We start from the raw sequence: 20,469 nt of genomic DNA, 5'->3' as shown, positions 1-20,469 counted from the left end.
GCAATTGCAGGAATAGGGTGGGCCCTGAATACAGCGCATCTCAGGGGTCAAAGGCCAGGGTAAAGAGGTTTTATATGCTCTGTGCCGTTGTAAAAAAGAATATAGATCTACTGGTGTTTTTATGATGTGGTGTCCTCGCGCTCCATAAAAGCAACCATTGATTAAAAAAAACAGTGACGCAGGAGAAAGCTAAACGGTTAGGAATCCCTTTCTGTGTTGGATACTTAAAGCCCCTAGACTAGAATAACAAAGGAAGACAAGTCATGTGTTACAGAAGCTGGAATTCCAGCTCCCTTATGACCAGTGATGTTGATTCAAAGTGGTGCTTCATAACCGCAAGTGAGGAGGGCTGGGCAGGCTTGAGAGAGTACATACATTTGAAAGGTCACTCCCAAGTATTGCTATGAGTTTGTGGGTGCCTAGAAACCTCCTCAATTCCTGCGTTCCAGATCCTCCCCCTAAATTCCTGGGTCTCGGAGTTTAATCAATGCTTGGAGCATTGAGATGGGCTGCCATACGCTGAATTTAGCAGTGTCGAAACACAGGCCAAACCCGTTTTTTCCATGCTCATGAAATTTCATGGGAGAAGAGCCATTGTGGAGAACAAAAGGAAGGTAATGAGCGATTAACAAAGCGGATGCTCTGTGGCGGGTGGCAGATGGGTATCAGCCCCTTCTTCCACTGTGAGACAGCAGAGAAAAAGTCTTAAACACAGCAAGCTGAGCCTCTGCATAATTATTATTATTATTATTATTATTATTATTATTATTGTATACCCCGCCCATCTGGCTGGGCTTCCCCAGTCACTCTGGGCGGCTTCCAACAAAATATTAAAATACAGTAATGCATCAAACATTAAAAGCTTCCCTAAACAGGGCTGCCTTCAGATGTCTTCTAAAAGTCTGGTAGTTCTCTTTGACATCTGGTGGGAGGGCGTTCCACAGGCCGGGTGCCACTACCGAGAAGGTCCTCTTCCTGGTTCCCTGTAGCTTGGCTTCTCGCAGTGAGGGAACCACCAGAAGGCCCTTGGAGCTGGACCTCAGTGTCCGGGCAGAACGATGGGGGTGGAGACGCTCCTTCAGATATGCTTCATTTCTTTTTGGATCCAAGGTGGTAGCAGTCGGAGGAGCAGGACCATCTTGGGGTTGCAATGCTTTGAGCAGAGAGGCTCAGGTTGTATACATGTGTAAATAAACTGTACATCATAAAGACACCACACAGGAATGTGTACCAAAAATGCATATATTGCGGCACAGGGTGCATAGCAATGCATGTATTCCTGGAAAGAAAATACAAAGATGTGTCATACTGTTGCTTTGCAAAAAAATGTGTTGTGTTAAGCAAAATTGCCTCTTGAGATCCTTTAATGGGGAACATCTGTTAGTTCCATACATCCCTGAATTTCAATTGGCCTTCTCTTGGGGACTGTTTTCCCTGTCCTGTGGAGATCCCTGCCAGTAGAGGTTCGGCAAGAACTATCCCTCCCTTCTTCTAGATGTCTTTTGAAAACTATATTGTCTATGCAGGCCTTCACTATATAAGTTTCCTCTTTTTACTCATTCAGTATGTATTCAGTTTTATTAATGTTTTCATGGATGCTTTCTGCTGATTTTATTCTGGTTATGTTGATTTTAATCTGGTTATGTTGTATGCTGCCTACGTACATTGGTGTGTGTGTGTTTTTTTAAAAATGAAAGTGTACAGTCATACCTCGGGTTGAAGTAGCTTCAAGTTAAATATTTTCGGGTTGCGCTCCGCGGCGACCTGGATGTAATGATGGAGTGCGTTACTTCCGGGTTTCGCTGCTCGTGCATGCGCAGATGCTCAAAATGATGTCACTCGTATGCGCGGAAGCGGCGAAATGCGACCCGCAGACGCACAGTCGTGTCTTACGTTTACTTCAGGATGTGAACGGGGCTCCGGAACGGATCTCGTTCGTATCCAGAGGTACCACTGTATATTACAAATACATAAATAAAAGATGTATATTGGTACTAAAATGTTGATGAATTTTCATATGGGCTTTAAAAACCACCACCACAATCTGATGAGAAGAAAATTACCTATACCTAAGATAAAGAATTGTGTGTGTTCCTTGTCTGGTCAGATAGCTTCCAAGACAGTATGGTCAAGCTTCCTTTGCTGCAAGGCATGTGTAATAATCTTTCCACCCCTTCCTCCTCACCCCCCCCCCCAGGCATTTAAGTGAAAAAGTTAAAGATGAGATCCAAGTTAAGAACATGAGCGGGCAGTGGTTTTACGAAGCCAAGTCCAAGAGGCATAGAGAGAAAATTCACGGAGCAGACATCATTCGGGCGTCCATGAGGAGGAAGCCGTTTCCAACAGGTATGCAGTGTTGACTTTAAAAATAGTAGAGCTGTTTTGAAGTGAAGAAAGGTGCTTGGGTCTCTGTGTAGAGCTTCAATCAAGAACAAAATATAGACTCACAGAATTGCACAGGATGTTGGATGCCATTTTGTCTAATCATCTTAACTGCCTTATGATTTCTTTAAATGTGAAGCTTATATTAGGGTGGGTTTTTTTTTTTTTTTTTAAAATCTAATTAATATATAGTTGACTGAGATCCTAACTGAGAATTACTTTCCAGTCGGAAAGAAGCAGAAGTCCCGGCAAGCAAGGTTGGGATAGCTCGGATAGCAGGCTTGTTGGTTTTGAATGTCTTACATAGATTCCCCCCCCCCCCCCAATTTCGTTGTTCTGTATGGGACAATGACAATAAAGATTATTGTATTGTTGGGTCTGCTAACCAATCAGTACCCAACAGGGGGAATGGATACTAAATTTTATGGAATATAGAGAAATGGCGGAACTTCCCGGAAGAGTAAGAAATCAAGATAACAAACTATTTATAAAAGAATGGAAATGGTTTATTGAATATTTACAGATAAATTGCAAACAGATAAAAACATTGGCAGGATTATTGTAATAACCTGCAGTTTCATAAGAGTATGTATTTAAAGTAGATAATTCAATGAGCAAATTAGATAAATTTGGATACGCAGAAGATATTAAAAAATAAATTTAAGGAACCGCACAAAGAGGGGGAAGGAAGTCAAATGTTGAAATGTTAAAATGATTGTAAAATTAATGAAATGTATAAATTTGAAAAGTATACATAAAAAACTTTTTTTTTTTAAAGAGTGTTTCTTCCCAGAGTTGTCAACATGGTACCTGTGGGGCACATCTGCAGAGGCCTTCTCTGGTGGCCACAGCCTTCAAGCCTCCCTGCTGTAATTAGGCTTGAAGGAAGCATTATCTAATATCCAGTAAAATAGGTTGCTGGTGACAGGCTGTATTTGTGGGCCCAAAAACGTTGTTTATCCTCTATTGAATCTGTACCCCACCCTTCCTCCCAAAGGAAACCAGGGAGGCAAACATCAAAATGTCAGAACACCACAATTTAAAATAAAATAAAAAAAATATTAAAATGTTGAAAAACGATTTGAAGCGTTCTAAAAACAAATTAAAAAATCATATACCTGCACAGTTATTGGCAACCTTTGTTCTACTTGAAACTCTTTCACCTTTCATTATTACTTTATTACTTTATTTAATTATTACTTAATTATTTCATTATTTTGATCAAATGACCATCAAGGTAGCTTATGGCAGACAACAAGAGTACAGTGGTACCTCAGGTTACAGACGCTTCAGGTTACAGACTCCGCTAACCCAGAAATATTACCTCGGGTTAAGAACTTTGCTTCAGGATGAGAACAGAAATTGTGCTGTGGCGGCGCAGCAGCAGTGGGAGGCCCCATTAGCTAAAGTGGTACCTCAGGTTAAGAACAGTTTCAGGTTAAGAACGGACCTCCAGAACGAATTAAGTTCTTAACCTGAGGTACCACTGTACATAGATTTTCTTACGACCCACCCTGTTTCTATGATTATTGGTTGTTCTAAACTTTTTCAGTTGTCATGAGCTGCCCTGGGACCTTCGGATGAAGGGCAGTTAACTGAGCACTATACAAAATACACACACACACACACACACACACACACACATGCTCCAAGCCCACACAAACTAATAATAACCATTTTATTATATATATCCCGCCCATCCGGCTGGGTTTCCCCAGCCTCTCTGGGCGGCTTACAGCATACCTAAAAAAATAATAAAAACATCAGCATTAAAAGCCTCCCGGTACAGGGCTGCCTTCAGATGCCTTCTAAAAGTTATGGAATCCTTTATCTCCTTGACATCTGAAGGGAGGGCGTTCCACAGGGAGGGTGCCACTACCGAGAAGTCCCTCTGCGGACTGTAGCTCCTTGGCTGATAGATCAGGTCAAGGGACACTTCCCTGCAGCACGCTCGACAAACCCGGTGCAAAATGGCAGTTGGGGTCCAGTGTTCTTTCTGGAAGGGAGGGAGGGAGGAAGGAAGCACTTTGTAGCTCCATTCTCTGGCCGACGGATGGATGGAGTCCGGATTATCTCCCCACCCCCCTTGCTTCAATGTTCTTCCTGAGAGGCCAGGGGAGCAGCCGCTCTGTGGCTCTTGATTCCCCGGCTGACGGCAGAGGTTCCAAGTATCTCAAAATGCTTATTTGCAGCACCACGTAGACTTATTTAGGGAAGTCATTGCCTCAGGCGGTGATGGCAGCCATTTTTAAAAATACACTAGGCCAGTTCATGGAGATGAGCCCTTGTGAAAGACATGTTTAGCCATGGCTCCTCCTGCCCCAATGCTCCAATACAGTACGCCGTTTTGCTTGGCTGCTGTAGAAAGTGGATTTCAATTATCCTTCAGCAAGGCTCTTCTTGTTTTTAGATGTCTGGAAATTCAAAGGTGCTGTTGTGCTTGTGGAAATGACTTGCGTTGAGGGTCTAAGGTCTGGATTTCTATGACATTTGTAACTCTTTCATGAAACCCATTTAGCATAATAGGGTTTGTTCCAATGGCTTGTGCTTGTAAAGCATATTTCGCATGTTAAAAAATAGACCAGTTGTTTAAAAACCCCAGGAGTTACAAAACTATGGAAATGCCTTTTAAGACTTATAATCTTGAATAGGCTGGAAGGTGGGTACTTAATTGCGTGCCAATTTAAAAGCTCCTAGGTATCCGTAGTTTTGAGCATTTACAGAGAAAATGCAAGATAACCTTTCCCCTGTTTGTTTCAGCAGAACTGAGTCAAAGTAAGTCAGACAAGATAAAGAGCAGCTGGGTGAACAATGTCAATAAAGAAGTTTTCACGCCTCCAGAATTGCTGGGTGCCATAAAAGAGGCAGAGGTGGAATCGAAATCTGATGAAAGGTTAGACACTCAGAGAAACGTGTTGATAACTTTGTTGTTATTGTTGTTGTATAAACCAGTTGGTCAGCTGAACTGATTCAGAAAATGCAGCCTTCAGCATTGTGACTTAATTAACTGTATGTTTTAACCTTACCTACAGAATAATTTTCGGTGTGTCTCAGGGAACCTAGTTGGGTGACGTAAATAGTTGTTGTCGTGATATATCAGTATTGTTCAGCGAATAGAATTGTGTTGTGGGGGCTATTATAGTTGCCTCTGATGGCTTGCTTCTAAAAGACGGAATCTATTTGGGAGAATATCAGAAAGCAAAATACTGTAGTCAGAAACCGTGTTGTCTCAATGCTAATAGCGAGTATCAGCATCATTTGGTAAACCTACAACGGCCCCTTTATATTCCTATTGTAGGTATTCATTTTTTAGTGGCCTGTTAGAATTATTTGTTATATGTAGCATGATGGGTAATGCCTCGTCGGTTCACACACTGAACAGTTCCCCCCTCCCCTTTTTATTAGAGCAAATGTTAGCCCCATCCACACCTATAGACATTCTGGGTTAGAAAGGAATGTGCCTCAGATGTGAACTGCAATAAATGAAAATCGCCCTTGTTTAAAGTGAGGGAAGGGCTGTCTATTTCATGAACTGTTCCTTTTCTCCAGAGTAGTAGTTACCTACCTTTTTGTGGGTGGGAAGAGAGAAGTGTACTTTAAGTGAGAAGTCCTTTAGGTGTGTCGCACAAAGCTGACGATGGAAATTCATGTTGCTGAAAGTGTTGTTGTTATTATTTTGAAGGGTGTGAGTGACCTGAGGCCCCCTTCTCTTCCAGACTTTCATAGTACACAGCAACCCAAGCTGGTCAGATGGAAGCAATCAGAGCAGTTGTTTCTTGTATGCTTTTCCTCCTGGTTGGTTCCCTATCTACAACCAGGCCTGCTTCCCATCTCCTACATCATCCTAAATGAAACTTCAAGGACTGTCCCCTTATGGTAGTCAAGCTTGGAGATGGCAGAGGCGTGGAAGAAAGGTGTTTGGCTCCATCTGTCAACTGTGGCGGAGTTTTCCTGGGTGCAGCTGTCAAATTGTACTATAAGCCAAAGTAAATACCACTTGCCAGGATAAATGTAGGAAAAGATCAGAAGTGTTAGGGTGGAGGTTAATTAAAGTAACTATAATGGATATTCAGAAAAAGAGTTGTCTGCTCATAGACTCAGAGAGTTGGAAAGGACTCCGAGGTTCCAACCCCCTGCAATGTGGTAATCTCAACATGTGGTCCCCCATCCAATTTGCAACCATACCAGACCCTGCTTAGCTTTGCAAATGCGTTAGCAATTTTATCACTGTACCACTAGGACAGCCCAAAACAAGTTGATACAGCTGGTTTCCATAAATTTGACTTCTGCACCTTTTGGATTTACTTTGCTTCCCGTTCTGTGGTGCTTCCTTTTGTGGGTGTTTGTGCTAAGATGATTCAGAAACCGCACCTAGACTGCAGGCATGTTCCCTCCTTTGCAAACACAGTCACTTCTCAAGTGGATACTTATATCTGGTTAGGAGGGTTTGACAGCCATCTTTGGCTTTAGGAACACAGGGTGGGGGGCTGCCTTTCACGTAGCCATGACTCCATCTAGCTCAGTATTATCAATGGAGTAGTGGAACTGCTCTCCAGGGTTTTGGATGGTCCCTGGGGCCTTCTGTGTATAAGGTATGTGAGCTATCGCTGAGGCAAGGCCCTGTGTATTGTTCTGCAACCATGCTCTATGAATCTTAGAATTGTAGAGTTGGAAGGGACTGCAAAAGTCATCTATTCCACCCTCCTACAATGCAGGAATTACAGCTAAAGAATCCCTTTAGCCAACCGTTGCTTTAAAACCTCCAGGAAAGGTCCACATGACCTTCCATTCCACTGTCAAACTGCTCTTACCATCAGAAAGTTCTTCCCAATGTTTAGCCGGAATCTCCTTCCTTGCATTTGAATCAACTGGTTCGGGTCCTACCCTCTGGAGCAACAGAAAGCAAGCTTGCTCCATCTTCCATGTAACAGCCCTTCACACATTGTGTTTCTGTCTCTCTTGTTTAGAGCTCTGGGTACTTACATGGAAAATGGGGGCAGGAGGCAGTGCTGCTTTGTCTTGCAAAGTTTTGTGTGTGAATGTTCAGAATCGCTGCTTCATGTAGACATAACACAACCCTGCACTGCCTCAGCACAGGAGCTCTGCCTTGCTCAGTAATGTGTAGAAAAAGTGAGATCTTTTAAATATAGAGGTAGTAGACTTTCATATGGAGATGGTTGGAATTTCTCTGCAATTCTTGACTCGCAACCTCGCAAACACTTTTTGCAAATGATGAATCAGATTGCCTTCAGTTAAAGCCTTTCTGATTCCTCATTTATGCATGAAGTGAGAGAGGGTGGAGATTTGATTAAATACATTGTGGGTGGGATAACTTGAGGGTCTGTGCACCCAGCTCCAAGGTCATAATGGCTGAAACTAAAATAGTTACAGATGCCTAGAGTTCTTTGCATGGGAGCCTTGATATTTAAACTAATTTCAGTGTGTGGCATAGCAGCCTCCAAGTAATGGGCTGGTTCTTCTTTTACTTTACAGCCCCAAAGTGTTCAGTGCAGCCTCTGACGCATTAGAGACGCCTCAAGAAAAAACAAGGAAGTTAGCTGCCTCACCGTCTAAGGTGAGTTCATTGTCAGCGTCCTGGATGGAAGACAATGAGAAAACAATATGGGCGCCATGATCTCTGTGTTATTGCCAAAGGAATTAAGTACATCAGGGGTAGGGAACCTCCCCTCACACCGCCCAGTGACCCGCCAGATCTTAAATTGCCAGGCCAAATTTGACAGGTGGGTGGGCTACCTGCCTGCCAGCTGACATCACAGTGGCGTCAGGTGATGAGCCTCTTTTGAAAGCGTGGCTTCAAAGAGGCTTGCTCCAGGATTATGAAGGGGTTCTCAATGAAACCCTTGCCAAAGCACATTTCCCACCCAATTTTAACACAGGTTTCAATGCAACCCCTTTCCTGATCCTGGAGCAATACATGATCCTACTACTCATCAGCTGATGGGATCAGGCGGGGAGTGTACCTTCCTCCAACAAATGAGCAATTGGGAGTTCATTTTAAGCATCCTTTGAAACTATATCGGTATTCCCTCCCCCCCATAAAATTACTTTGGCATGAATTGCATAGAGAGTAGTGGAGCAACCAACCTTTGGAGCTGAAATGTGGACTGCAGCTATGGTCAAACCTGAGCAACAGTCACAGGCTGTAGCCTGGAAGTTCTGGTTAGACTGGAGATATTGGACATGTTCCCACACACTTTGGTATTTATTGAAGTGGGAGGGCCTCACTAGCATGCAAGCAATGCAGTGATCTGTAAATGGTCAAATATGTCTCACTATAAGGGTCCGTATTTGTGTGTTCAATATTTGCTGTGCTTTGTTTTTTTAGCTGCCCGTTTGCAAATTATGGATCTGGTCCCATCGCTTGGTAGTGTGTGTGTGTGTTTAGGGATTCCCTCGTCTTTTAAAAAGCAGCAAGCTTTTTTTGTCCTCATTTTGGAACTTGGGTTGTACTTCTAGAACCCTGGGATGATAACCATTTCCTCCCGCCTTTAAAAAAAAAAATTAAATGGGTTTCCATGGTTTCCACTTACAGGAAAAATGCTCCCCTCAAGCCCCCTTTTAATAATAATAATAATAATTTATTATTTATACCCCGCCCATCTGGCTGGGTTTCCCCAGCCACTCTGGGCGGCTTCAAACAAAACACTAAAATACAATAATCTATTAAACATTAAAAGCTTCCCTAAACAGGGCTGCAAGTTCAGATTGTTGTGTTGTTTTAGATTTTTCATATCCCAGAGTTCATGGAAGTCCCACTCACAGTAACTCAAGGTTCCTCAACATGACCGTTTCCTGCTGCCACCCATTTTCTTAGCATCCTTTTAAAACCACAGGAAGAAAAAGACAGGTTTATTCTTGGCTAAATGCTAAACAGGGAGAGCGCTAAACCACGTCTGGTTTTAGCCAATGTGTGAAGCCAAAACTTGGGTTAACTCAGCACAGCATTGGAGTAAAAAAACCCTTCTCTGGAAGCCTGCACATTCACCTGGTCCTGGTAAGCCATAGTTTGTCTTACTGTGACCTGCAAAACATGCTGTTACGTTTTCCATTTTCCTTCCTTCCTTCCCATGCTCTCTCTCCCCGCCACCCCCAGTAATACTGTAGTGTTAAGCGGAACATTCTTATTTTGTTCTAGCAAAGGAAAAACCCATTCAATGAATCAACTCTACTAGAAGATCATGCAAAAAATGAGCAGCCTGAACATGGAATGGCGGTGGAGAAAGGTGAAGGTTTCTAAATACATAATCTGTGTTGTTTCTGTGGAGACACTGAAAACATGACCAAGTGTGACAAAATACGTTTACATTTTGGGTGTCGTGTTAATGACTCCATGTTCCCAAGGAATTGTTAGGTTTCCCTTTTTTTGCAGTATGCAGAAACCTGCAGTGTTATGTACTGAAGTTCTCACCCTGGGCCAGCAGGGGGATACTGTAGATAGTTATGCAAATAAGGGATAGAAAGTGACGTTCAGTGATTGGATACTTTTAGAAAGTTGTTACAGTAACATTGTAATGCAAGCAGGCTGACTGAACCCTTCAGTTCAGTTCAGTTTTGTTCTGGCCTGTGAATAAACAAGAGCTGTTTGAAGAATCGCTGTGTCGTCTGATATGTTCAACCACAACTTAACATGCAACATGAAGTGGAACAGTTCTCAGTCTGCTACATACGTAGATCAGGCCCAAGTTAAAGCTTAAACTGGTCCTGCCTTGTTACGTTGTATTTTTTTTTTTTACTTTAACAAGCACGTTGATGCAATTCCTTCCCCAAGACACGCAATAATGCTTTTACTTAGTTGCATGTCCCCCCCTTTTTTGCAACTAACGTGTGTCCCTTACATGTAGTGTGTTTTACCCTTTGCTTTGTGTGCGCTTTGCATCTTGTTTTGCAGACCCGTGTTCGGTAGGAAACCAGCCCAAGGTAGACGTAACAAACCACAGCAGGGTAGAGGAGCCTCAGCAGGCTCCTGCAGAACCGAACGACTTGCAGAGGCAGGCAGGGAAACCACCTGTGCCCAAAGCCAGGAGAAACATCCACAAGACATCAGACGTCAGCTTGAAGAGCGAAGAGCCCTTTCCCCAGACTCCGAAAAGGATCAAGCAGGTTAACGGCCAGGGGTCTCTGCCCAGGGGCATCTTGAAGCGCAGCTCCAGCTCCAGCTCCACCGATTCCGAAGTGCTCCGCTTGAACCAAACCTTGGAGCCCTCCGGCAAAAGCGGATTGCCAGCCCCGACCGTCCTTGAACGTGTTGCGGAGAAGAGCCCGCCTCCTCCAGGCGAATCTGAAGAGTTCTCCGAAAACTCGTTGGAGAGGCTGAAGCAGGTCCGGTTCTCGTCCAGCGTCAGTAGGAAAGAGCGCCTGCCGAGCCTTGAGTTGCACGAGGGCAAGGAATCCGGGGAGTTCGTTTTGTTGGACTCCGAGTACACCAAGGCCAATGGGAACGGAGCGGGCGACCCAGGTCCGCTTCAGAGTCGGCAGACTCTCCCGTCTAAGCCTCCTCGCGCCCATTCTCCAGCCTTAAACGGTAACGCCGAGAGCCAAGGAGAGGGAACGGCACTAGGTTCTCACAGTGCCAAGAGCTCAGGTCTGCCACCCAACACATTGCAGCCTGAGAAACATCCTGTTGCGGGACCTGCAATTCCAAGTGAATCGCCTAGCAAGACCTTCCCCTCAGTGAGGGAAGAACAAACCAATACCACGAAGCCTCAGATCAAAACTAAGCCGCCGAGCCTTGAACAGGACATCTCGAAAAGCACACCTGGTAAGAAATAATAGCATATCCCAGTGAGTTAACAGTTTAGTGAGATTTTCAGGCCCCCGTCTAGCCCTGTCTGCCATTTGGAGGGATCACTAATGCTTTTACTATCTTCACCCTGATCAGTTCAAGTCCTAACCATTTGCTTGTTTTCTCGCTTCCCATCGCCACATCCCGACACACTCGCTGATCACTTTTCTTCAAGATGCACTCCTTTGGCTGCTGTGCTGCCACTGATTTGAAATCATATCAGAGTTGGGGCGTGCAGGTTTTTAAGTCTTGACAGGGGCAAAGCTTGCATTTTGTGTAATTGGTAAGTAACTCTGTTTAAGGAGGAGGCTGAGGTTTCATCTAGCTGTTTTTGTTGTTTAGAACATGGGTAGGCAAACTAAGACTTGGGGGATGGATCTGGCCCAAACGCCTTCTAAATCCAGCCCATGGACGGTCTGGGAATCAGTGTGTTTTTATATGAGTAGAATGTGCCCTTTTATTTAAAATGCATCTCTGGGTTATTTGTGGGGCCTGCCTGGTGTTTTCACATGAGTAGAATGTATGCTTTTATTTAAAATGCATCTCTGGGTTATTTTTGGGGCACAGGAATTCATTCATCCCCCCCCCCCGCAAAAAATATAGTCCGGCCCCCCCACAAGGTCTGAGGGACAGTGGACCGGCCCCCTCCTGAAAAAGTTTGCTGACCCCTGGTTTAGAAAGTACAGCCAGAGTCCCCTCCCTCCACTTCCTGGTTAAGAACACAAGAGACCTGCTGGATCAGACCATTCCAGTCCAGCCTTTCCCAGTGACCAATGAGATCCCTGCGGAAAACCCTCGAGCAGAACATGAATAGAATTGTAGAGTTGGAAGGGACCGTGAGGGTCACTTGAGTCCAACCCCCGGCAATCTAGGAATCATGACTAAAAAGAGGGAGTTTTCCCTTGCTTGCATAGTTTGCAGTTGAGGCATCAGATTAAAGCTCATACGTTGCACCTTATTCTCAATAATAACTAGTTCACATTTATTTAAAGCATATTACCATCATTGCTAACATTTCAAAGAAATTGATTGCTTTTTTGGGGGGAAAGCTTGTATTCCAGCTGGAACTGCAACCTTGAATTGATTAACCGATTGGCTGAAAATCTTTTCAATCAGGCAGTAGAATCCTTTTTAAACAAATGCCTTTTAAATTATAAATACATCACATGCCAGGCAACATCTTAGAAGAGGCATTTTATCCCCACTCTCATCCAGAAGGGAGTTGCCTCGGTGAAACTAGCTGCTGTGTCGCAAATGCACTATCTTCTGCTTAGTCGCATGCTGATTTTATGCAGATCTGGCCCATTCATTACAATCAATTTGATTGACTGAGGCTTCTTTAATTAGGCTGTTTCGCTACAACAACAACAAAAATTGGTTGTCTCTTGCAGACCAGCAGCTGCCTAAAACAGAAGACCCTGAGGTGCCAAAAGTTGGCTCTGCAGACCTTGAACAAGGTAAGCAAGCTCTGGTTGAGGCTCCGAGTGCTAAAACTGTTTCCAAATCTGACAAATACACTGCTGAGATCTTGAAGGCAGCTGATGAGTCCATATCTAAGGTGCTCGACTGGTTTAAAAGAAGTTCCAGTGATGATGAAAAAGAGACGCTTCTGCAAGACGCAGGACTTGCAGAGGAAATGGATATACCCCAGGCAAGAGAATCTGTTGCAACTGCAAAAGATAAAGGCTGCAGTTCAGATATGTTAAATCTGCATTCTTCTGTACGTGAAAGAGAAGAGCCAACCAGCAAGGACTATCGATTCCACGAAATGGTAAACGTTCCGGGTGGGTCGCCGTTTACAAAGGATGGAAGTCCAGGCAGCCTGTTACTAGAAGATCAAAGCAAAACAGGGGAGGTTGCTTCCTCTCACTCCCAAGGGCAGGACATTCATTTAAATGAGAGAACACGTTTTCAGGCCATTGGCCAGCCTGCAAACGAGAGAGATGAAAGGGCTGCGGGAGGCAAGGTTGAAACGGAGGACAACAGTGCTTTGTGCAAAGAACCGAAGATGTTGGAAGATGCAAAGGGAAAACCGGGTTTAAAAAGTGTTGGCTCTTCTTTTGGAAAAGTAACAGAAAGGGGAGATGTTATGCCTGATAGGGAGGAAGGGGTTAAAGCTTTTTCGGAAGGAGCAGGCTCTGAGCATCGATCTGAAGAGCTGTTTAATGAACCTAAAGGGAAAGAATCTGGGCATCTAGATGAGAAAACCATGCAACACCCCAGTAGAGGGAATCTCCTTACCTTACCTCAAGATGAATCCAAAGAATCAGAGGTTCCAAGAAAAGTCAAGAATATCAGGGCTTTCTGGGAAAGAGAGGCGATGAACCCAAAGCCTGCAAATAAGGAAGGCCTATTAAGTGAAAGCACTCCTGGGAGTAACCGGATACCAATCTATAAAGAGCAACGCAGCAGAATAAAACCAGTGGGTGGATCCTCAGGATATGTTACTGGAGAATCTGATAACGAACAAGGCACATATAATTTAGTAACCTTCAGAAAAGTTGAAATTGGTGCGGATGACTCGGGACCTGATGATAATGGCATTAAGTTGCCTTCAGGGAAAGTTCGACCAAATGTAATGGATAAATCCAAAGGGGGCTGTATTGTTGATGAATCTGGCAAAATACCCCCAAGTGACCAGAGGAATAATGCATTTACAGAGTTGCTGGATGCAAATAATTCGCACCCAAGACCCAACATGGTTCTCTCTAAAGAGGATGGAGTTTTACGAGCTGACGGTTTGGAAACAGAGAGAGCTTCATCTGCTCTGCACCAGAAGCCACACTTTAAGATTCACGCTTTAAAGGAAAAAGCAGATGAAGAGGCAAAGGCTCAGATGCTCAATCCTTCGCAGTTCAAAAGCCTGAGAAACTTTTGGGATGGGGGTACTAAGCCGCAGAGCGAAATGGATGAAACCAAGGTGAAGGCGACTGTTCCAAGAGGCAGGCAAAGTAGTACAGGAAGGTATCTGAAAGAGTTGGAAGAAGTCAGGGAAGGAACTAGCCAGGCGGTGTTGGAAGGTGAACAGCAAAAACCGATCCTCCAAGGATTTGACGTGAAGGAACAAAATGTATTGGAAGCAAGCCGTGTTGTCCCAAAACAAGCAGGAGGGACAGCTCTCTCCCCATCAGTGAATGCTGTGCCATTAGGAAATGTAGAATTTGCCCCTGCAGAGGGAAAGACTGTGCGTCCGGTGGAAGAGTATATAGAAAAAACAAATGTTCCATCCAAAGTACAGCACAGTCTGTTTAACAGTGGCGTGCAGAAACTGTTGAAAGAAGCATTTCAGGAGTCCTTGCTGGCTTATCCTCTGGCTGACAAGAAAGGGGTTCCACAGGTGGAGTTAGCAACAGAGGTGCAAGCATCTTACAGTGACCAGAATCAACAGCAGGGGCCTGTTTTTGCAAGTGCAGATGGAAAAGTCTCTGAGGTTGCAGAGACTATAAGCAGAACTTTGGTTCCACCAAAAGCTGACACCACTGCTTTTGTCACTAACTTAGAGAGGCTGCTAAAGGACACCTCAGATGAGAGCTCCTCACCTAGTCGTAATATAGTGGCAGATGTTTCTGAACAAGCACGCTCTCCATTGGAAAAGAGGCGTTTTTTTAATAAGGTGATGGAACGCAGCCGTGACACAGATGAAAAAAATAGCAGAGTGGAGTCCTGGGAAACAGATGGAAAAATACAAAAAAATGTCCCACCCAAGGATAGACCCGTTGCATTTAAAAAGCACTTGGGAGATTCATCTGGATTAACAGAAGATTCAGATATGGTGTCTGGAAAATCTCCCAGCAGGGAAGAAGGCCAAAGGGATCTAAATGCTACTTCTCAGGAAGAATTCTTCCAGATTCCTTCGCCAAAACTGATACTGCCTGACGCTCGTCTCGCCAGTCAGAACAGAGCAAACTCTCCCATGAAAGAGGTTTTCGAGACAGCGGCAGAAGCTAATGTTCCATTGAAACGGCAAGGCAACGATTTGAATGCTAAACTAGCCTTTCTTTTGAAGGAATTGCCAAAAACACCCACAAATGAGAGTATTTTGAAAGCACAAATTGACAGTGTCCCTGGGGGACTGCAGCAGAGGTCTTCTGAGCAGGTGACCAGAAAGATCATTCCTGTTTCACCCCAAACGGCCAATCCTCCTAAAGAGACTGATGGTGGGACACTTGACCAAAGTTTAGATATGGACGAAGACAGTGGCAAGTTATTGACTACAATGCAGGGTGGGCCAGCAGGAGAGGCTGCTGTGCTGTTGTCATTTTCAAACCAGGAAAACATAAGAACTCAAGGGAATGTTGGTGAGCAACCTACGGAAGTGGCAGAGACGGTCGTGAAAACTGTTAAACCAAATTCGGCTGAGCATGTGGCATTTAGAGACAGTCTAAGCAAACTGCTTAAGGAGAGCTCCGAAATTTTGCTCAAAGACATTGCAGTTCCTAAGCCAGCCCATGGCTCATTACAGCCCCGTCAGAACACAAGTTCAATTTATGATAAAGAGATAATTGAGATGATAGGAAAAGCTACTGCTCCCTCCAATTTCAGGCAAGCTGAACTCAGAGCCAACTTCCAAAATCTGCTCCAGGAAGATGCTGAAGTTCTTCCAAAAAGCCAGAAAGACTCAAGCAGTGTTCATGGGGCACAAACAGAGAGTGAGTCTAATCAGACTGTAGATTTAGTTTGCCCGCAGGGAATTGGCTATGGTCAAGAGATTAATGAAACTGTAAACAAGGAAGTTGCCCCATCCAAGTTGAAGCAAAGAGAATTTAATTCAGGCTTCTGGAAACTCCTTGAAAAAACTGCCCAGATGCAACCTTCTGAAATGGGATGGTTGGATATCAGAATGACGGAGAACCTCCATGGTGCCCATGGCTCAGAAAGCATGGCGGGCCTTCTTCCCCAAGAAGCAAATGAAACTGTAACAAAATCTGTTGCCCTAGAAAAAGACGGTTCTGTATTCAAATCCAGCTTAGGAAAGCTTTTCGGAGAAATCTCTGGTGCTGCTTTGCATCTGTCCAGTGAAGAAGAGAAGAAAGTGACTGATGAGTCAGGATTTCAGGTAGCAGAGGGAGGTTTAGCCGTAAAAACGCAAACGTCTGTTGAGAGCGTGCCGAGCGACTTTCGAACCGAGGTTAAAATACCGCTCAAGGGCAAGACTTTCAAGCAAGATAACCAAACTGCAGACCGAGAAAAGTTTTCTGGCACCCCTGAAAGGAATGCTGTTTTCCAAAAAACTATTCAGCTTAACCTAGCATCACCTGAAGCCCCGCTCCTGGGAAGAAGGGAAGATTCTTTCACTCTTGCCAAGGCAGGTAAGAGGGAGGAGGAATATGAAAAAGGGAGAGAAGATTCTGCTACTGCCAGTGCCTATCTTGATGGTGGAAGTGAAAAAGAGGGTACGGAAGAGGGTAACCCCCCTAAAACAAGACAGGTTGAGCTGCTGCTTGCCACCCGTCACACTGATGACAACGAAGAGGATGAAGATGCCAGAAGCGTTGAATCCAACCTTTCAGATGAAAGCCGCAATTCTTTTGTGGGTTTCCAAAGAAGTTCAACTCGTGAGCAGTTTTTGAATTATTTGATCTTATCTCTGGGTGGTGTGTATGCTTTATGAAGATTAACCCAAGGGGGAAATATTTTTAGTACATTAATAAATCAATAGTAGACAATTAGCCCCCCAGTGTCAAATATTGGGTACCTTGTTCAATCGGGGGTATTGCTAGGTACCTAGAAGATGCAGAGACACATGACACAAATATGCCTCTGGCAAATTGAGGTGGCAGGTGCCTGGTATCCTGCTGGCACAGTGCTTTTCTGTGCACTCGGCCACCCTGTAAACAGAGTCCTATGGTTTAAAAAGTGTGTTTTGGGCACCAGATCCCTTTGCAGGTCTGGAGAACCTTTGACCTTCCAGATGTTGCTGAGCTACAGCTCTCATAGAATCACAGAATCATAGAATCATAGAGTTGGAAGAGACCACAAGGGCCATCGAGTCCAACCCCCTGCCAAGCAGGAAACACCACCAGAGCACTCCTGACATATGGTTGTCAAGCCTCTGCTTAAAGACCTCCAAAGAAGGAGACTCCACCACACTCCTTAGCAGCAAATTCCACTGTCGAACAGCTCTTACTGTCAGGAAGTTCTTCCTAATGTTTAGGTGGAATCTTCTTTCTTGTAGTTTGGATCCATTGCTCCGTGTCCACTTCTCTGGAGCAGCAGAAAACAACCTTTCTCCCTCCTCTGTGTGACATCCTTTTATATATTTGAACATGGCTATCATATCACCCCTTAACCTCCTCTTCTCCAGGCTAAACATGCCCAGCTCCCTTAGCCGTTCCTCATAAGGCATCGTTTCCAGGCCTTTGACCATTTTGGTTGCCCTCCTCTGGACACGTTCCAGCTCTCATCAGCTCTACCTCCAGAAACCGTGACCAATGGCCAGGGAGGATGAGAGCTGCAGTTAAGTCACACCTAGAGAGCCAAAGGTTCTTCCACACCTGGTCTAGTGCAATAAACCCAAGGGCACATCCTAACAATTTGCCTTTGCATCGTTTCTCTAAGGTAGTTATTCCCCCCCTTCTTGGGACTCAGAGTCTTTTCCAACCCTTCACCTTGGATTAAAAGCAGGACATACATAATGCTTTGCACATTTGTGTATTTTCCCATTATCTCCCAGAACAATGGATAGATGTCCTCCTTGCAGCTGCACAATAGGCTTGCTAACATTTGCCTCTTAGAATCCTGCCCTTCCCTTTACCAGTCAGTTGGGGCTCAGGAAGGGGGCTGTGCTCTCTAGTCAATGGCAAACATGGTACCCTCTAAATCAGCGTTTCCCAAACTTGGACTACAGCTGTTTTTGGACTACAACTCCCATCATCTCAACTTGGACTACAGCTGTTTTTGGACTACAACTCCCATCATCTCTAGCTAGCAAGACCAGTGGTCAGGGATGATGGGGATTGTAGTCCAAAACCAGCTGGGGACCCAAGTTTGGGAAACACTGCTCTAGATGTTGTATTCCAGCTTCCAGCAGCCCCAGTCAGCATGGCCCAGGGGTCAGGGATAATGGGAGTTGTAGTCCAGCAACATCTGTCAGGCAGTGTGATGGCTGCATTTATTTATTTGATTTATTTGTTGCTTCACACAGAAGCAACTTAAAAAAATAAAATGATGTGTGCTACATAACGGCTTAATCTTTCCAGTTCACACTTTAGCTCAGCCTTCTTGGTTCCCTGGATATTGTTGGACTATAACCCCCATCATTGCCTCCCATCATGGCCGTCTATCAGGAATTATAGGTGTTGTAGTCCACCTGTATCTGAGGACCCAAGGTTGCCTTAGCCTCTTAGCTGAAACACCTGTGGGTTCCTACCTACCAAAGCTATTTATTTATTTTCTTAAAAGGGCTATGCTTGTTTAAGGTACATGCCTGTGCGTTGTGCAGTGTTCATGTGTTTTTGTCTTGAAACAGGTTCGGAAGAGGAACTAAACCCTGTAAAGGAGGCTTTGAAAAGGAGTTCAAATAGGCAGATCCCTTCCAAAAGTCTAGAGGACATACCATCAGCCACATCAAGTGAGCAAAAAAACTTGTCTGACATCTTCCATACTCCTTGAAGGTTTTCTTAGAATTCTTTTTCCCACCTGCCTCGTCGTTGTTAAGAATTGCCCTTGGAAGGTCTATGCATCCCAAGCTACTTTTATTTTTTTTAAGGGTTGTATCCAATGTAGCACCAAGTTAAAGTCACTTAATGGTGTTCCTCTGGGGAAATGTGCCGCACCAGCATAACGTAGATTGTGCAAGCACTGGCACTAACTATAAGGGACCCTGGGCTTCCAGGCACCCACAAGAGCCTGCACAGCACCCACACCAAAGCGCCTGTGACGTGACTTCCGGTGCTTCACAAGGCCCCGGAAGTCATGCTGAAGACCTTTCAGGGCCTTGGAAGTGGCATCCGAGGCCTCATGGGGCCTCCAACACAACTTCGGGAGAAACCCTGCAAGGCCTCAGACGCAACTTTTGGGGCTCCTAGGTGCCCACAAAGTAACTGCCATGTAGTCTGTGCTAGACAGGATGGCATGGCTGCCTCATTTTTTAAGGTGCATTTCTTTACCCTATAATATTTCATAAGAAAAAGGCTTCTTCTGTGCGTTTGCTCCCGAGTTAGCATCTTTCTTTTCCACCTCTAGAGGCCTATGTTGAGAGCCCACAGCGACCTCCCTAAACAGCAGGAATGTCTAACTATGTCAACGTTTCCCCCCCTCTTGTGCAGATAAAGGAAACCTCCCAAAGGAAGATTTAATGCTTAGTGCGGAAGATGGTAACTATTTTATTTGTGCCTGCATGAACGTAACCTGCTTCAGTAGTGTTTCTTCGTTCTTAGCAGCAAAAGACTTTTCTGCCTGCCAGGTTTTTAGATAAGAGTATTGCATGATTTAGACTCCTGCGTAATGTTCATCTGTGTGTCTATAGTGCTGTTGGGGTGTATGGGAGGGGTTTTGCCTCTGTTGGGGGACATGATGTTCTCCTTCTGGGGCAGTTTGTCCACCTTGGGTCCCCAGCCTGCACTCAGCTCTCATCTGTGGCTCCTAGATGCTGTCAGCATGCGACAGCGGCCACACCCCAGGAAATGGCTTTGACTGGCCAGCTGAAACAGGTGAGGCCAGCCAATGGGTCTCAAACCCATGGTGAGTTAGGGACTTCCCCTGCTTGCGAAGACAGGCTCTGGCGGATTGAGTGGACAAGACCAATTGTGGCTCCAACAGTCAAGAAGGCAGTTTCTGCATTCTGCAATGCAGTAGGCATAGAATTCTGAAGCAATGATTGGGGGGGGGGGGGGGAAATAGCTGAGACGTCGCATGCAAAGTGTCCAGTTCACCTGTGATTATAGCACAGCCAATAGCGGCATCGGAGTGTGACAGTATTTAACGTTGCAATTTTGACCAGATCAAAAAGCAGATCAGCCTGATGAGAACGCTCCAGGAAGTGAGTAATAATGTCCCTTCCTGCACACAGTAGCTAAAACCTTTTGTGGCTTCACACTCTTTTGTTGCTGCTAATATTGGCTGACTAATAATTTGGAGTTTGTTCTTGTTCTTGTTGTTGTTTTACTAATGGCTTGTATCTTGTAAAGCTACTTCTGCAGCAGGTCGTGCATATTTAGCGTTGGGTGTGTGTGTGTTCCATTTGCTGTTTGTAACCAAGTTGTAATTCACGGACTTGCTGTGGAATGGGAAGATCCCTGAACATTGAGCCTTTTAGAACCACCTCCTGGGATTCTTGCAGCATC

The 20,469-nt window shown here is 44.8% G+C and overlaps 1 protein-coding gene across 14 annotated transcripts in view; it reads left to right on the top strand.

Moving 5' to 3' along the window:
- The window catches only part of SYTL2 (synaptotagmin like 2), a 73,608-nt gene that overhangs the window by 37,970 nt on the left and 15,169 nt on the right, over positions 1-20,469 (top strand). For 3 of the 14 annotated variants that reach the window (XM_081001745.1, XM_081001746.1, XM_081001747.1), the window contains exons 3-11: positions 2,198-2,346; positions 5,143-5,275; positions 7,876-7,957; positions 9,539-9,626; positions 10,292-11,161; positions 12,577-12,642; positions 18,654-18,755; positions 19,453-19,500; positions 20,127-20,165. In XM_081001745.1, the coding sequence (XP_080857871.1) occupies positions 2,198-2,346; positions 5,143-5,275; positions 7,876-7,957; positions 9,539-9,626; positions 10,292-11,161; positions 12,577-12,642; positions 18,654-18,755; positions 19,453-19,500; positions 20,127-20,165 (1,577 nt within the window). Of the gene's footprint in view, positions 1-2,197; positions 2,347-4,400; positions 4,544-5,142; positions 5,276-7,875; positions 7,958-9,538; positions 9,627-10,291; positions 11,162-12,576; positions 12,643-12,671; positions 16,741-18,653; positions 18,756-19,452; positions 19,501-20,126; positions 20,166-20,469 lie in introns of those variants that run through there. The other 11 variants (XM_081001744.1, XM_081001741.1, XM_081001748.1 and 8 more) reach the window with 10 other exon arrangements.

Source organism: Podarcis pityusensis (assembly GCF_964106645.2).
Source record: "Podarcis pityusensis genome assembly, chromosome: 4".
NCBI classification, from domain to species: domain Eukaryota; kingdom Metazoa; phylum Chordata; class Lepidosauria; order Squamata; family Lacertidae; genus Podarcis; species Podarcis pityusensis.
This window is presented reverse-complemented; position numbering and strand designations above follow the sequence as displayed.